Raw genomic sequence first — 18,151 nt, 5'->3', positions numbered from 1 at the left:
CCGCGGCTGGCTGCGAGGCCATCGCGGGCGAGGGTTCTAGTTGTGTGGGATGGGTTTAGCAGTGTTAGTGTTGATATGGCGGACCCAGCGCAGCACTAACAGTGGGTGCTGGTGGATTGGTATGTAGGAGGGAGTTTTTGACCAGGCGGGTTGAGGACAGTCAAACCTGGCGTTCACGCGTTCCCGTTGAAACGACGCAAGCCCACACGCAGGAGCTTCATACAGCGCGTATTTGAATCCATGAAGAGTTCCATGAGTGCAAGTCACATATGACGGCGGGAATACGGTAACAACTTTGACAAGATAGTTAACCGTCGTTGTATACTTCTCCCCATCCGCTCGTGGTGGAAGCGTTCGGTCCCCACCTCGGTCCTCAAGCCTGGGCAACTATCTAACGGCGCTTGAGGATCTCCTGCAGGCTATTAAGACCTTTGACTTCCTTTCTCTGACCGCCCTTGTCATTAAGAAACTCTGAGGTCTGTATGCTGAGGGTAACAAGATCCTCTGTTGCAAGATTGCCGGCCCTCATCACATCCAGGGGCTGGAGTGTATCGCTTACTTCTTAAAAATCAAGACGAGCTGAATATATTGGCAGGTATTTTCTTGTATTCATCTGGACATGACTAGCTAAGTACGACCATACGAACGACTAAGGCTGTTGCTTATGCTTTTCAGGAGAGGGGAGGCTGGCTGACATAGAGTAGTATTATCTGCATTAGGCTAAGGTGACCACGATCTTCTTCGCCGACAGACCCCCTTCTCTACATACTTCGAACGCTTTCTGCAGGCTTTCCAGCCCCTCGCCAACGACGTACGGCTCGGAGACGCAGGCGAATGACCCGGCAGCCAAGGCCTTGCCGAGGAAATCCGATTATACGGCGCGGTCCACCTCGTTGTCACGCAGGGGGCCCGGCACGATGGCCAGCCCGCCGGCGCAGTCCTTTCCAGCAAGGGCGCCAACGAGCTGCTCGAAGACGTCCGCGGCGTGGTAGTCGAACACGCTGGCAGCCCCCAGCGTTTCCAGGAGGCCGAAGTTCTTGGGCGACGCCACGGTGACGACCTCGTAGCCGGAAGCGACGGCTAGCTGGACGGCGCAGCATCCGACACTCGACACGCCGCCCCAGACGAGGACGGTCTTGTCGGTGCTGGGCTGGGCGGGGACGGTGGGGAGCTCGAGGGCCAGCTGGTCCTTCTGGTACAGGGCGCACGAGGCGGTCGACAACGCCAGCGGGAGCACGCATGCCTGCTCGTAGGAGACGCGGTCGGGGATGGGGGCGGCCATGAAGTGCGATACGATGGTATACAGCTGGAAGGCCCCCTCGGAGGGCTTGTTGTTGGTGATGTTGATGGCGTGGGCCACGACGCGGTCCCCGGGCTTGAACGCTTCGACGCCGGGCCCCACCTCGACGACCTCGCCGACAATGTCGTTTCCGAAGATCTGCGGGTACGTCACCCAGGGGAACAGATCTGGTCTGAGGGTCTGCAGGGCTGGCTCGACATAGTTCACGGCTACGGCCCGGTTCCGGATCAGGATCTCGGACGCGGCGGGGTGGGTGTAAGCGGCCTCTTTGACCTCCAAGCAGGGTGCCTTGGCGGCTATCTGCCAGGCGGCGTGGTTCTGGGGGGCCTGGGGGGCCATTCTGAGTCGAGGAGGCGTCAGGTCTGATTTCAAGATGGTAGAAGCGGTGTTAGTGATGTAATGGGAGAAGCTGTTTCGAGATGAATGCATGTTCTTTTAAGCCGGAAACAACGGAGATAGCGGCGATGTGAGTTGCCTCATATCGTATTCCACGTCGCAGAAAGTTGCCGAAAAACCAGTCTTTAATGGGGCCATGGCAATCGGGTACCACACGAAACCGTCGTTAGGGGTCATGATGCGTGTGTTAATCGTGGGTGTAAAAGATGGTGTGAATTGTTCCAATGGCATTGGTTGGCACGCCAATTCGGAGAAGCACCGCGTCTTTCTCCGTTCAACTCTTACGCCCGAGTCGTGAAGCCCCTCTTCCCGGCCCCTAAGGCTGTCCCTAGTAATACCTCGAAGGACCAGGCCAGTAACTAACCGCCCCGTGGGATGCACTGCAACTGACAAGCCCTTGCTGCAGATAGCAATATGTACACAAAAGACAGAAAAAGCGGCACGGATCTTGATCCGGGACGAAGACATGGTAGAAGGGAGTCAGCAGGAGGAAAAGTGCATTTGTGCGGGTCGCCGTGCCTTGTCAGCATCAAGCAGGACCTGGGATGATGCGTTGGGCAATGGGAGGGTGGGGCACCTGTTCTGCGCAGAGGGCCCCTTGGGAGGTGAAGTATTGGCCCAACCCACTTGACGGGGATCTAGACACACGGGTGCCTCCTTGGATGTCAAGCTTGCTCAATCCACAGCTCGAAATATGATGTTCTGTCGTCCATCTGGCCAACGAGACAGCAGTCAACATGGACGATGGATTTCGTCGGGGAAGATGGCGAGTTGGGTTTCGTATTCGAGGGCGTCGAGGGCGTCGAGGGTGTGGGTGGATCGGCCGGCTTCCCGCCCAAACGTGCGGGCCGGACACAGCACCGGAGGCTTCAGATTGGATGGGGTCTTTCGGGCGGTGGCGACGACTGCGCCGACTGCGCCGACGGACTTGATGGCTGGAAATGCGTTTCGGGTGCTTTCGATCGTGGGCAAGCCTTTTGATTGATCCTGTCGAGAAATTTGGGCCAGTGTGGTGGAAATGTTCTTAGATTTTGGTGCTGAAATCGGCAGTAGGACCCTGAACGATCGGTAGTTGGTCCCTGCCCGCCGAACAGGGGAGGAGATGTGGTGGCAGGCATACCAGTTGGCCGTGTTATTCTTCATCACACTTGCACATTCCAGAGCAGGGTGACCACAAGTCCAAGGGAAGGAGGTATCAATCAACACGAGGCAGTTCGCACATCCATGGACATCGGAATAAGGTAGGTAGGTGCGTACAAGATCTGCGACTGCCCATATGGTCCTCCCGCATCTCATACAATCCTTCGCCGGAAGGTACTTGGACGGGGTACTGCTGTGGTGAACCAAGCTCTTGCCCACGCGACGCAACGTGCACCATACCGCGGACGGATTCCGTACCGACCCCAGAGCCGTCAAACAATTTTCCCGAGGTACTCCTCAGGACAATACAAACGGCTACCAGCTAATTGACCGGCCCCACGAGTGCGTTGAATTTCTAGCGGATGGAGCTACCCGTGGACATGACGCCTGTGCTCTCCCACCCTTATGCGTGCCGTCTAAGACAGGAATGGGGTCGGCGGCTCCTTTGAATGTGGGAAATTGAAGGCGACTTGTCGGTCCCTCTTGGGGGGAAAGCTGCCAGACAATTGAACTGACATGACTGGCCAGAATTGGTGGGGCGCACAGGTTGTGTGGCAGACAACCTTAGCTCCTTCCTCCCGTAGCTGGAACCCCACGCTCCTGCCGCCACCTACCTGGCGTGGGATAGGTATCAAGGAAGGTAGGAAGAGCGAAAACGGGAGGTACCTAGGTACCTACCTTAGCGCGAAGTTGGGACTTTTCACGGCGGCCAAGATCGGATCGTTCGCGCCGGGCCACTGTTAGAGCGACGTCCCCTTACGAATTGACTGCGTTCGCACCCGGCTCTCTGGGAAGGTGCAGGATGCGGGACTCTGCATCACAATGGGTCGATGGAGTCGAGTCCTTCCCTCCGCTAACGTCCCCGCGACACCACCTTCCCGCATCTTTGAGTTGCACTTTGCAACAAGTCCCCTCTCTTCTGGCGACGACGTCCACAGCCCTTCACGCCGCAACAGGGCCTCATTCGGGACGTCTCTTGAAATTTTCATCGGAAACGTCGTCGTTCGAACTCCAGAAGTCGTTTCCTGCTCGCCTAATGCCAGAATGGCTCCTCCTAGCGACGACGTGGTCCGATCAAATCTTCGTTCCTGATTGGCATCGCAAGCTAACGTCAGGCCGTTCCTCCAGATTTCCACACCTCTTGAGCAGCCTCCTTCCGCTGCCATGGCGCCTAGCCCGGCCCCATCCGAGAGCACAGCCAATCAAGACCAACTGTCCGCATCCCCCGATGAATCATCGACGACCAGCTCCCATCCGGAGGTGGGCAGCGTTCGCGACGATCTCGATGATCTCGACGACCAGCGAGAGTGGGGGATCAAGGGCATCACCGGACACCGAGCCGACCCAGACGACAATACCCGAGTCCAGCTCAAGATCGACTGGGAGCCATCCGATGGTAAGACATGGGGCGAGACTTGGGAACCGGAGGCAACAATACAGCAAGACGCCCCAGACATGTGGGCCGCCTACACAAAGAATCATGACTGCCGAGCTGCACTGGGCGACAACAGCAACAAGTAGTACCTGTTGAAGATTACCAGTCATCATCTCAGCGGCAAAAAGGGCCAAAGGTCCAACATTCGCTTCACAGTCGAATGGGAGGGGTCCGCCGAGACGTCTAGCCTCAGCGAAGGTACAGCCAGAGCCCGCGATCCGGCTCTGGTGCGAGAATACTGGGCTGCACTTGGGGGTCGGGCAGCAGCACTCGGAAGCGTTTGATGCGGCGACGCATTGGCGCAACAGGCAGTCAAGGCTGCTCATGGGGTCAGTCAACATTTTTTGTACTTTCTCCTTGATGTTTTGTGCATAAGAGAACGGGAGCCGACTGCTGTTGCTGTGTCGCAGGCCAACAATCAGATTCGGCGAGGTTGACGTCAAGAGCGTGTCAATTTCAAGTTGCAGCACCATCGGCATCAATAGGACGCCGCACTGAGATGATCATATTCAAATGTCCGATTCGTGACATTGATTGCATGCTAGTGGTCTACCAGTGCCCAGTGGGGATGTCGAATTGTTCCCGTCCACTATTTCCTTTGCACTTTGGACGCTTTGTTGTGCATTTCTTTGGTTGTGGTAGCTTTTCCTGGAACAGTGTGCCATGCCCCGGTGCGCTTTGCTGCCGTTTGTGGGAATGCGTCACTAGACTTACAGCCGCAGCAGTAATGAGATTGACATGCGTTTGTACTGGAAGCTGAAGACCTTCGTATGCTAGCGCGTGAAGCATCCCCGGCTTTGTCCTTGGGTCATGATCATCGGAAGTCATTCGCCGAGTAATTGAGTGTTTGCAGGATGTTGTCAATGTCGCTTCGCTCGCTGATCATCACATGGCTGATTCTCCGGCGGGGTAAGTTCCCCTCCTTGGGATGAACGTGTTTTGCTGGCTGCCATGTTTCCGTCTGAAGACTGTCTGCTTAATTGGTCGGCTTGCTATCAGGACAGATTAGGGCACCGTCGCAGGCTGCAATTTGACAAGACCTTAGTATAATCCTGATATACCGGGTAGTCTGTCTAGAATGTCGGCGAGGGTATGAGTTCGCCTTGCTCCGCCCGGGAACTGGTAGCCGGAGCTGGGGCCAGAACCGGAGCCACGACCGAAGGTCAATGATCTCGAGGCTTCATGGGGAAGAAAGTGACTTTCCCAGCTTCACCGACAACAGACAGCCTCAAATTCAAGATAATCTTCAGATCAACTTGGAAACCCAATCACGACTTCCATTGGGACTTGATAACCCTTGTAATTTGGTAAGGGAGCTGGATTGCTCTTGGTTTGTTTCCAACAATGTTCTGAACACAATTCGTCAGCAACAACAACAAACTATGCATCAAAGTGGGATTGTTTTACTCATTATCAATGTGCGGTACTCAAGTCAATCCCGCACAGTGTAATCACAAGTCCGCATATCATCATGATTTCATAAGCATTCGACATCAAGTCCTGCCATGTTGCGCCCCAAGTTCCGGTTCTCAGCAGCGCACCATAATGCCCCGCGATGTAATGAGTTCAGCTCATCCATGGAATTAACGCACATCTCGGGCGCAGTGGTAATCTCTCTGGGACGGCTGGATCCTTTTTATCTTCATCGCTTCAAGGCTCTTGTTCGCCATGTCCACCACGGCCCGGATGATCCGGTCCACGTCGCCTCGTAGCAGCAGACGTTTCTGATGAGATCCAGGTAGGTTTGTTCGCTAGCGGGCTGCTCTCTGCCCTTGGGGCTTGGATGCCGCTAGCAGTCTGTAGTCCTGCGATGGCCTGTACTTCATGATGTTCCTTCCAAGAAACCCCCTGATCCATAGAGATTCATGTTTAACACCTATGTTGTGCGAGAAGGAACTTCTCGCAGATAGAGCAGTCTGACTTCATGTTTGTTCAACGCGAACCAGGCATTTTTGATCCTTCCATAAACTAATCTAATCTTAGCTCGCAAACTTTCTCATGCAGAATTCAGCATTATAAGGAGGTATTGGGGCTCCTCTTTCAATGCTTCGTTATGCATAAATTGCACGAGAAATTAGGTACTGTCGGGATAGTGCATGACCATTTCCAGACACCGTCGGGATGATCGGACTAAGACATCAACGCGCTTCATATCCAAAACATCAAAAACCCTCGCTATAACCTCCAAATTCCCTTCCAGTGTGGCTCTACCACCAGAGTTCCTAGTTCAGTCCATTACCATGTCCACAGTTCTCTGCCAGAACATGGAAGCTGGCAAGTGCCAAGGCAGCTGGATCTCCTCCATCGCCAACATCTACGCTGCCAAGGATCGCCACACCCAACCACAAGAGAACTCTTATCTCGTGAACAGCCCACCTTTCAACTCAATCTAAGGCCCGTTACATACACCATCTGACGTAAGTCAGTGAGTCAGTTCCTCTTCCGAGCGTCCTCGCTGGGCTGCTTACTTGTCTACCACGGGGTTCCCTCACAGCCCGTGGAGCTATGACCTGAAGATTTGTCATGTTTGTGTCATTTCTTCATTATCGGCTATCGTGGCTCCTTGGTGACGGCGTTTGAGAGTAAGAGATGGGCCCATTGGGTGGACTGTCAAATAGCAACATCAACGCGAATAGAAAGTGTCATCTTGGATACCAGCGTCAATGCCTAGGACGAGTTCCTGATCTTTACAGCTTCTTAGGTAGATCTCACACCTCACGTCCGTTTAGTTGATTGAATTAGCTATCACAAGCGCCACAACCACCGGGATAACGCCCCGATTACTGAAGGGGCCAATGGTCACAACCCCATTCTCTCGCATTCACATTCTCTCTAATTCAGTTTTGGGGTTGAGTAAAGCGTCACAAAGAACTTCCACCTTAGAACAGCCCTATACTTGGAGATGAAAAGTTCAGCCTCGGGAGGCGTGGAGAGGTACACAAGCGCGTAGCGAACGGATTATTCAATCAGAGTACTCAGAGACAGCATCAAGGTCGACCTCCAAAATTATTCCAGCAAAGGTTTAGAGAAGGTTGTTGGTGCTGGAGGTTGATGGTGTTGAATGAAAATCGGTAGATGAATCCGACTGTATTCCTGTGCCGTTTAGTTTGCCACCTTCACTCAGAGTTGCGAGGCTTTGGGGGCATTGGGGACCAGGAACTGTGGGTGACGCGGCAAAGTAAACCCGGCCAAGATACCCGGCCAAGATTGGCTAGAGGCTTTGGTCCTTTAGCAATGCTATTGTTAGTCTGGTTTTGATTGGGTCTGGGTCTGCTGGAGACCAGGGACTTGACTTTTTGTACCTCATAAACGACCTGTTTGCAGGCGAAGCTGATTTAGTTGTAGCTCCGGCCGGGACAAAGGCGTAGAAGAACCAATATGTCAAGTCGCCGGCAAGCAATCAAGCAGACCTTGAGAAGTCTAGAGGCTTGCTGATTTCAATAATCAACTATGCAACGGAGTAAAGTTTTCAGGTTCTATTTATTTGAATCTTCTTCACGACCATTTTTTGCGCGCTCCTGCAAAGGGTGGCATCTGACCAAAGCGTCGGCTTGTTTCCCTCCAAGGTCTGAGAGTGCTGCGGCCTCAGCCCATTCTGCTTGCTTGAGGCACCCTTATGCTGCTGAAACTATCTTCCGACACGCCTAGACAACCTGTCCAGCCTTCTAGGTGCGAGGACCTTGATGCGAAGCGTTCATAAGGGCAAGGCCAGTGCCCTCAAACGCGACAAAGGGGCTGCAGAAGGGGTTACGAGAGCCGTTGAGAACCGACAACAGATTCACTGTATCAGCTGCCTCAAACAGCACAATTTTGAGCGTTCCCAATCAGGCGTCTTCAACAACATTTGCTGTTTCGCTTCGTCTACTTTACCCAACTTGTCTTACAATATCTCGTCGATCAAAAGTCTCCATCCCCCTCCATTCGTCTACATCGTTCATCGGCATGCGCCATCAGCGTCTTCCTTCACCCGTCTCCATCAGTTTCTACGATGTCGCAATCTCAGCTTCATCTTATCAACCCTCCATTCCTTCATGTTCTTTCTTCTATCTTATAAGCAAGTCAAGGCATAGCCGTAATTCCTGTAGCGCAACTAGTGCCCGGAAGCCTCCGTCATCTCTGGACGCATCTATTTCAAAGCGTCAGCTGCCTGGAACCTTTCTAAAATCTGTATACATCGAAATGTTGTCGGCTCTTCTCTACCTCTGGACTCCAACCCACTGGTGACCTGTGTTAGTCAAGGCCATCTCCCTCGTCGAGACGGTCGCCGTGAAAACTTCAGCCGAAGCTGTGGGCAGTTAAAACATAAAGTAGGTTGCACTTTGGTAATATGTGACAATGTCGTACGCTCCAGAGCTGTCCAGCCCTGCGCCAATGACCAAAGCCACGGCTTTCCTCGGCTGACAGCCGGCCGGCGAAAGTAGTCGTAAGCGTGCAGCATGCAGCTCAAGCCAAGGTTCTCCCGGTACTACGTTGATAAGTCTGACCAGTGTCGCTCAATGATCGGTTTGAAGCACATGCCCCGGCTCTCATTATGCTGCCCTAGTAGACACTTGTAGTGTCATCGTATCTCCAGCTAGTGAGAAGGGATGTTGTTATTTTCAACCCATCTTGTTAACGGAATCTTTTCGTTCATACCATCGCTGTACCATATCAATCTGCAGCTCTGTCATCCGTAGCTAATGAGCTCAGGGACGAACTCTAAATCAGCCTGAGACGACCAGGTTGGAAATTCACTTGCTGCTAGGCTTGCGTGTCTCTCCCCATCATAAGTCGTCTGTTTGTGTCAGTGTGATACTGTCTGATGAGGGCAGCAACAATTACACCCACTTGTCTCTTGATCCAGCACTGCGATTCATGTCTCGGTCTTGAACTATGCCAGAGATGGTTTGTCCATCCGTTATCTTGCATACACTATCGTCAAGTCGATCAATATCAAACAGCCCTGAAAACCCTTATCTGCTGCAGTTATAGCAAGCCTTCAGACTAGACTGTTCTCAGTATCATCGTCATAACACCCATATTGAACGTTAACCCCAAGTCTGCAGAAAATGTTCAAACCGATGCAGGCTTTAATATGGTAGTTTTCAGCAAGTATCTCAATAAAATTCTCAAGACTACGTCTGTGTAGATATCCCAATGCTGGAGAGTTTCATGAGTAGCTCTACACAGGCCAAGAAAATCATGGAGGCGTATCTCTCCGTGGTCTCTCCGAATCGTGCTTGAGCCTAGAAATCTGGCGCTCTACAATCTCTGTCATGGAAATCGCAGATTAGTTCAGGATGATGGTCGCTACGTCGGTCAAAACACGTTCGCTCTCTCAGATGAGGCTAGTTTAGTACACCTGAAGACTTCTTCTGCCCAATCAAACGTACATTTTACGACTTTAGAATATTCTTCCCTCTTATTTTCCTGTCAGTACATGGCATTTGGTTGCTCTACTGGGTACTGTAATGTTTAGACTGGCTGCAAGGATTGGACTTAACCGCGCGTGCACATAGAGTTCATGCTCCTGGAACCATGGTCAATCTTGAGCCGGATGACCGTATGAGGTTTCACATGCTTGCCTGTGCTTTCACTGAGCGTTTTCATCTGTCATGGTTGATTTTGCATCATCCGGAGACTACTGAAAGTGTTTGCTGACAGAGAGGAACAGCTACTTCCATCGAACTCATGATTTGGTCCTTCTTAAACTCACTCAGTGCGTTGATGTCTGCGGCTACTTTTTGACATTGACCCACGCTGTTGATGCCGTTCTTATTTGACACTGAGTATGATGGCTTTACACCTATTTCCATCAAAGCTTTCTTGGAAACAGACGAGGCGATATGCAAAAGAGACGAATTATCTTTCCTATATTCTGACGGTGGTAGGATCCAAGACACAAGAGTTCACAAAGGAAATTCAATGTTCTAGACGAATTGCTCTTTGCCTGGGAGAGGTAGACGGTGTACGACATCACTCGCAGCACACCGATGCAAACATGCCCTAACGCAATCATGCATCTACAGAGATTGTTTTCGGGGCCGATGACGTAGAATATGCCCATGAACCTATACACACATTGAAATCGGGGACAATACTTTGGACAGTGACAAAATAATGACCTCCTCATCTCGCAAGGATCATGATTGAAAATGAACCTAATTCTTGTGATCTCCAATTCATCTGCAGAATCCTTAGGGTATGAGACACCCTCCTCCTCAATAACCTTCACTGCTATCCATAGTCATCTAAGTTCCAACAGACGGCAAGCCTGAAGGTCAAGATCGTGCTTTCATTGCGGCGTAAGTCTGGTTCATTTTACGAACATCGTTGAGAACTTCGTCAGTTTTGCGAACAGTCTGATGTCCATGTTGGTCACTACGATACTGCGGCAGCGCTCACGAGAGATCTCAAGTTATCCAGGAGCTATCTGTGTGATCATTCTACAGGACGAGTCTCCCGAGATCTGGTCGAAGTGAGCCGGCCTATTGCCTTTCCATCATGAGAGTATTGTTTGTGTGGCCTTCTGAAAGCTTTGAACTTCTACTTCCATACTTCAGACAGGCCATTATTCATGCAACAGCTGTGGTCATGGCCTCGCGCGAGTCGGTGTCATTGTGAAGAGACACGTTTTCAAAGGCCCCGCCTCTATCTGCGTCGCGAGATCGCCGTTATGCCATGCGATGCATGGCCTTGCTCGACAACGAACGGGTTGGGCGAAAACGCTAAAATCCTGAATGAGCACCCAGAAGAGTGCCAAGATGGCACATGGTCGTGGGGCTGTCGAGCCCGAAGCGTTTAGAAGAATGTCACGAAGAACAAGAGTCCCAGCCCCAGCTCTCTCTAGAGTCCTCCCACGAGGTAGATCCCAGAAGGCGGAGTGAGTCTCGTCAAGTGCTATGGATAAGGAATCATTCGAGGTTGGGGTGTTGCTGTCTCGGAACATACGCCGGATGCTAATGTGGTCTCACGCGCAATTCTGTTGTTCTCTGGCGTGGATGGCTTGCGGCGGGTGGTCGAAGCAGTGGTCTCTGATGATCTGTATGTTCTTTTCTCTTCCGTAGCTGCCATTGTATTGGAGGACGATAGTGGGAAAGGGAAAAGTGCGGCATCAACATCGCTAGAGCAATCCCCGGTTGAGTATTGTCGGCTGATTTGGCGCAGATTCGTCTGACTCGGCGATTACCATTGCATGGTTTAAGGTTTTACAAGGAAATTGATGTCTTTGTGGTGACGGAAAGCCTGCCCTTGCCCTTGGGAGAACGGCGGCGCAGTCATGATGGCCGCAGGCCCCCACGAAAAGAACGAGATGTGCCTTGACTGCCAGACTTGATGCAGCGTTCGACGGCTCTGGTTCTGTAGCAGGACGCAAGTGAACGTGCTTAGATCGCAAGGAGCGAGCAAAAGAGCGATGATCTGCTGGGTAGTTATACCACGCCAGAGTCAAGTCAGGTCGAGAAGGTGCTGAGGCAGGCCGCCGAGATTCGTTCTGAGGTTTGGGGAAGGTTCGGGTTCTTCGTCATGTGACTAGGTCGATGAACTGGTCAGCTTGGCTTCGAGAGTTGGAGGGGGCATATGGGGCGAACAGTGCATTGCTTGGTCGGGGTGGAACAACTATCCATACCACCCAGCAGTTGAACGCAGGTTAGATTTGTTAACAACAGGTGTCGAGCAAGTTTCACGGTGGCTGTAATCGACTGTCGGGAGGCTTTGCGGGCCAAATAGACGACTGCTGTTCCCACCTCGGGCCCGACGGCTGGTAATGTCGGACCTATAAAGTGGATTGGAATGGCGAACTGTGGTTTTCATGTTCGATCCAAAGCAGAAAAGGGACGAAACACTGGATAACACTGTGGACGGGCAAGCAAGGCGAGTAGCGGAATGAGTGGCACCCATCACAACTTTTCCTTCCGTTTCGTTTGATTTCCGTGAATGTGACCCGCCCAATAAGGAAGTGACGCCGACGTTGGTCATTCCCTGCTTCACAGAGGTTTCAGTCCAGCACCCGCATCAACAGCTTCATATGGTGCTGAATACGGAGGCAATAATGACCGTGTCCAACGCTAATAGACAGGTGCAGCACTAATGATTTGACATGCCGAGTGGGTACGTCCCGATCCAGGCAGTCACAGCATTCATTGCACCTTGATAGCAAGCCCACAGTCAGCCCAAGGTACCAAGACCGAAGTTGCAGCTTGTACCAGATGACGGCGGGTCGTCATGATAGAGTACCAGGTTAGTTTTTGCCGTATTAAGGATACGCCATTGCATTGATTGGTTATGTCGCCTGAGCTACAGTCCCGGGCTGAAATAGCGGTTCAACCCTGTCGATCCTCTGGGTTGGCGCTGCAAAACTCACCCCACAGCATTGAGAACCACATTGCTGTCGGCAAGGCAGGCGCCACAAGCCAGCGAGGGATGGTGCATGCGTCTGAAAGTCAGTCATTTCATGATGATTGCTTCGTGGCTGGTTCTGCACGACATGGTCCTGTCCAAATAGATTGCTAGGTGCAGCGTTGTCCTGGCTATGGTTAGGGCTGCGCACACATCGACTTCTGATGTTTGTTCTTCATACGGCGCTGAGTGAAGTATTTCTTTTCAATTGAATGACTTCGTACAGTTTGATTTACTACGCTCCGGCGTGTTTAGGTGTTTGATTAGCGGCCATTCCACGTCTTTTTCTGGCGTGGTGAACGGCCTCACCCAATTGATCCATCACAGGCCTCTGCGTCGCCTCAGCCGAGCTTGATTAGCCCACACTCCTTCGCCCGTCTGCAATTGGATGGCACAACATCTCGTGTAGGTTTCTGCTAAAATTGAATTTACATCAGGCTAGGCTTCAAATTACCCATGTCATGGATACCCACGGGTACCTATTAACTTGGGTTCCCTTTAATGGGTACCTAGAGATAAATACCTATAACCTGTAGTACCTAGAGAAGTCATTACAAAAAAAATTACCTATATTTTAAAAAAAAAGAAAAAAGAATATTTTAATTATTTTAAAATTAGTTTCTTTATAATAAATTCTATAAAAATTAATATAGTAACTATAGATACTATATAAGATATTTTGTAGAATTTTTATATAGTTATATCTATTATATATCTCTATATATTCGATTATTATGAAGATTATTATAAAAGTTATTATATTATGCGTATGGACTATATACCTATAACCTATATAGGTATTTGTCTCTGGGTACCTATGGCTATTAGAGCCCTACCTATAGTTACCTATGGGCCCTATGGGTTGGTACCCATATGGATACCCATGGATAGTTCGAAGCCTACATCAGGCTGCACCTAATTACAACTTTCCACGTCCAGGGAATGAGAATATTGCTGAAACTACTGAACGGCCTCGTGAGTCAAGCTCTGGTGTCTGCGTTGTCAGAAGTCTAGCGGAGATCTGCAGTGGGACGCCTCATTTGCTGCACATCGATCGCTGCATCAGACTTTGATGTATGTGTGTTGGTGGCCGGAAGAATGTTGACGGGTGTAGATGAAATTGGTGGTGATTGTTGCGAACTTGCGATGCGGCGGAAATGGGCCATCGAAATGTCGGTCGTGTGAGTGCTTCATCACTAATTGCTTGGTTCATACTGAGCATTAAGCGCTGATCGACCTCTGCCTCGTCCTCTGCTCCATATGCTTGCTCCAAAGCTTTCAAGCTTTTGCCTGCAGATATAGCAGTGCTGGAACCCCCATATTTTGGGATGTTGAAGCTTTGCTATATGGCGAATCATTCTTTTCTTTTTTTGCTAAGTCGGGGCATTGGACGCGGACAGTCAAGTGCAGAGCGGTCGGACGCACAGGGAAGATTTTCTGGGTGCCTGACGGCAGCTTTAATATTAATCACTGATCAATTATCATGTTCTCCATGTTGATACTTGTAATAGTCTTCTCGAATATTCCCTGAAGCAGACGAAGTGGCTGTGATATCTAAGATGCCCTGACTGCCCCCAACCCTAAGATTGCGACAAGTCCAGAAGCTTTTTGTGGGCTAGTCGCCTCCAACCTCAATCCCAAATCCTGTTAGAGAACCCAGCTGTCATCCATCCTAACCTCCCTTTACACGCGAATCTGAGTAATTGATGAGATTTCGCATACTGCCGACGAGCTTTCCACATCCGAGACGTGATATCGATATGCTTCGGCTTCAAGTTGTCCTTGAAAAACGGCACAATGTCTCTGGCCTGATCCTCATCGAAAAATGACTTTCCAAGACGGGAGAGGCCACAAACTTCGAACCGTAGCACTGAAACCTTCTGTCTGATTGTCTTCTCAGATTGAAAATGCTGAGTGACATAGTGGCGCCTCTCAAAAGTAATCGAGAAAGACTAGACTCGCTGGTTTTTGACGCTGGCGAGGACGCACGCAACGAGAACGTCTAACCTCTCCCCTTCATTCGTTCGAAATCCAGCCGCTCAAAGGCTGGTGAGGCGTCAAGCTTGCATCTCCTGCCCACGGTACTCCGCTTGGATATTCACCTCTCAATCAAAGGCTCTTCGTCACCTCCAGCCAAAGTAGCCTCTGAGAGCTCACGCTGCGCTGTCTTACGTTGGTAGGCAATGCGCTCAAAAAGATCAGGTGAGCGGATGCTGGGAAGCTCAGAAAGCTTGAGGCCACGAGCAAGCAAGAGCCAGTGGCGACACTGAGCTGAGTTTGTAGGCCGTCCACCTACGAAAATGGTCTCCTCTTGGAGAGTGACGAGTGTCTCCACGTCGGGCTATGAGAGGAATCCTGGATTCACAAGCTTGTAGAAGCTGCAAAGATGAGCAATTGGGAATACATCCCACTCCTGGTTCAGGCGACACACTATGCCCGTCTGAATGTGGTCCAGCTGAACGAACAAAACCGCCCCCTGCATCATCAGACTTTCAATCTCAATAGGGGTTCTAGAATGCTAAAGCGGCAGTTCGAATTTCTAATCGTTGAGGTGTGTCTAAATATGAAGCCTGATGAAACTGTCCAATTATGCTCCATCGTCTCCAGCTATACTGAGAAAGACACGACATATGAAAGCTGTGCTGAGGGTGAGCTGTGCTGAGGGTGATTCGCGCCGATTTGGGTGGGCCTCGCAGGCGACTGGTCAGATGCTCGTTCAGATCACATATCAAGCTGTCTTTCTCGATTTAGAGGTAGTTATAAAGCTGTTTGAGCCGCTGAAGGTCTGGCAGGCAGAAGGCGCCGTGCGAGGCGAGCAACTTGAGCAATAGTTGGTCGATCTGCACGGCCGTTTTTGCAGTGAGCAATCCCTTTGAATCCAATTCTGCCATCATCTCTAGCATGACGAATGTCGGATGAAATGTTTGTTTCTCCAGCTCTAGGCCGGCCTTTCTCTGAGACACATAGTCAGAAGACAAAATTCCTTGCACCTTGGCTTCCAAAGCCTTAACTGACCCTGTCAAGTGGTCTGACTCCCCGGTGGCAGTGTTCATGAATACTGCATCCCGCGCGTCGTTGAACAAGCAGAAAATGGCAAGAAGACTATGTCTTTCACTGAATGAACCAAGTCCTCATCAATGGAGTCGGATGTGTTGATGTCGACGTAAACACTCCTGTTGTAGCCTTGCTCAGGAATACTGCTGACGGGATCGGTCAGTGTTTCGGTTGGGGTTGGTGTTTGCGGAGAGAATGCCGGTTGAAAGCACTTACTAGCGTGCTTGAGCTCGCTGGTAAATTGAATATGTGTTCCATTTCAGTTTTTTCACTCGCGTCGCTTTTTACAATTAAACCATTTAGAGCATTGTTGACGGATAGTGATAGCGTCAATGAGCATGGCTCTCTGCGGTTCTGGCGTCTGAATGTTTGCTTCTTGACAAGCCTGATCAATGGTTACGTAGGCGTGGGCCGCCGTGTGACCAATTCTGCTCGCGCGCGGTCCGAAGTAGTCAGTGGAAGACCATGAAGGTGATGTAATTATACATGAGACAGGATTTGTGCAGTTGTTTCGGTACCATGATGGATAACGACATCTAGGCTCAATTCAATGATAAGAACACACAGAATACGAAGACATGTACATCAACAGATTCCGAGCCGCGTGTCGGCACACAACGACATGCGACCGCGTAACTCCATATCTCATTCTTCCCCTCGGCATTCTCTCTTTTTCCTCTTTTAAAGTTTCCATCTGCGCTTTCGGAGAGCGGGCTGCTGTCAGATGGCTGTAACGGCGACGTTTGCGACGGCTACGATAGCCTCGGCTTCAGAGAGAAATCTTCATGGCCATCCCATTGAACATATTGAGAGGTTGCGAGTCGGCATGCAAAGTACTTCCATCCGGCATGCTCAAAGTCGATTGCCCTCCTGCTCAACAACAAGTCAAAGGTGTATATGTCGCCCGCAAAGGCATAAATGGTTTCGCCTAAATTGGCTTGGCCGCCTCTAATTTATATTTACAGACATATCTCGGGTTTGGTGGCTGGTCTAACCTGTTTGTTGGGCTTCATTGGCGTCCTCAAGGTCTCGCACAAGACCGAGTAACAATAAGGCCGCGTCGAACGATAGGTTCATCGTGAAATATAGCTGAGAGCGATATCAATAGCGCTGCACCTGATGAAAGGGGTTATCTCTGTCATCTCAAGTTAATGTACGAAGACGTTGGAGAACCACTGAAGCCTCTTCGGAATTCGTAGGAGGGACAAAGTATGTCGCCTGTAAATGCACCTGTCGCGTGATTTCCATTACCAAGGTCTAACCAAATAACGTGGTGCCCCGGTTCTCTTCTATGTACGTAACTGATGGGCACTACCAAAGCTCCCGGGTCTAGGTGCGACAGTGCGGTTCGATCAACGGCGATCACTGGAAGAGGATTCATGAATGACTTCTGGATCTCCTCTATAACCCACGCCGAGCGTAGCAGCTGGTGGCATTACACTAACTAATGCGCCAGCACCCGGCACCACTGATTACTTCATTACCGTCATTGATTATGCACCGGAAGCACCGGTTGGCTTTCGTAGGTGCTTTGAAAATCGATGTTCCCTACAATAATTAAGAAGAGGTCCTTTCACTCCCACACTCCCACGTGGGAGTACCTTCATCGACCGAAGCTCGGGGTCATGATAATGTATCGAATTCTATCCTCTCGAAGCCCTTCTCACACTGAATTCAGCTCCAACAAGCCATGTGTTCCATCCTGTTCGCGTCGCTAATATTAGGCTTCGATTGGTTGGTAAAAATATTGTAACTATGACTCAAGCGCTGCTGACGAGGGCAAAGCAGTGCAGGGTGCAGATGCCAGCCCATGCGGGCAGCCAATATCAAAATTCCACCCCGCTTTTCCAAGGGTAGCCGTCGTCACCCAAGTACGATCCGGAACCGCCTCCTCGTGTCCGCCAGTAGTCAGGACCCAGTGGTCCCTCCTCAATCCCGGGTTCTGCCTGCATATTCTAGCGAACATGATCATCTGCATATTCAAAGCTGTGGTGAGCGTAGTTGGTGACTGTTGAGTCACACACAACTGAATGAAACAGAGTGGAAAGTTGATATCTTTCTTCCGTTCTAACCTTTTTCTTCGCAGTCTGCCGCCTAGAGGCGCACCTTTTTGACTGCCGTATGACTCTCACCGGGAAACTTTCGAGGGCCAGGATGGCGTAGGCTTCACAGAGAAATCTGGACAGCTGATAGCTCTTTCATTCTTCAAAGCTTTCCTGGTGATTTTCCCCGTCCGGCGTCGGCTTTGCACAGGGGAGAGTGTTATAAAGATAGGCCATGCGGTATGCTCCCTTTTGCGCAGGCTTGAGCCAGCAGTAGGTACCAAATCAAAGACCTCGAGCTACATGTTTGCGGTTATCTAGCGCCAGATTTTCTTCACTAACTCATCGACCTTCGCTCCAAACTATTTCGTCAATGCTCTCTGCAGACCCTCTCATGACGACTAGTTA

General features: G+C 50.7%; 2 protein-coding genes across 2 annotated transcripts; one reads left to right on the top strand and one right to left on the bottom strand.

Annotated features, from left to right (window-relative positions):
* Positions 1-871: 871 nt before the first annotated feature.
* On the bottom strand, positions 872-1,639 carry COL26b_014348 (uncharacterized protein; the record flags this gene model as incomplete). Its single annotated transcript, XM_053186920.1, has 1 exon — positions 872-1,639. The coding sequence occupies one exon, from the start codon at positions 1,637-1,639 to the stop codon at positions 872-874; it is 768 nt and encodes a 255-aa protein (XP_053029136.1).
* Positions 1,640-4,000: 2,361 nt separating this feature from the next.
* On the top strand, positions 4,001-4,357 carry COL26b_014347 (uncharacterized protein; the record flags this gene model as incomplete). The annotated part of the gene is made up of 1 exon (XM_053186919.1): positions 4,001-4,357. The coding sequence occupies one exon, from the start codon at positions 4,001-4,003 to the stop codon at positions 4,355-4,357; it is 357 nt and encodes a 118-aa protein (XP_053029135.1).
* Positions 4,358-18,151: the final 13,794 nt, after the last annotated feature.

The sequence above is a fragment of the Colletotrichum chrysophilum genome, assembly GCF_026319265.1.
Source record: "Colletotrichum chrysophilum strain AFK26 chromosome Unknown scaffold_342, whole genome shotgun sequence".
In the NCBI taxonomy this organism is placed as follows: domain Eukaryota; kingdom Fungi; phylum Ascomycota; class Sordariomycetes; order Glomerellales; family Glomerellaceae; genus Colletotrichum; species Colletotrichum chrysophilum.
Note: the sequence above shows the minus strand (reverse complement) of the source record. Positions and strands in the feature narration are given on the sequence as shown.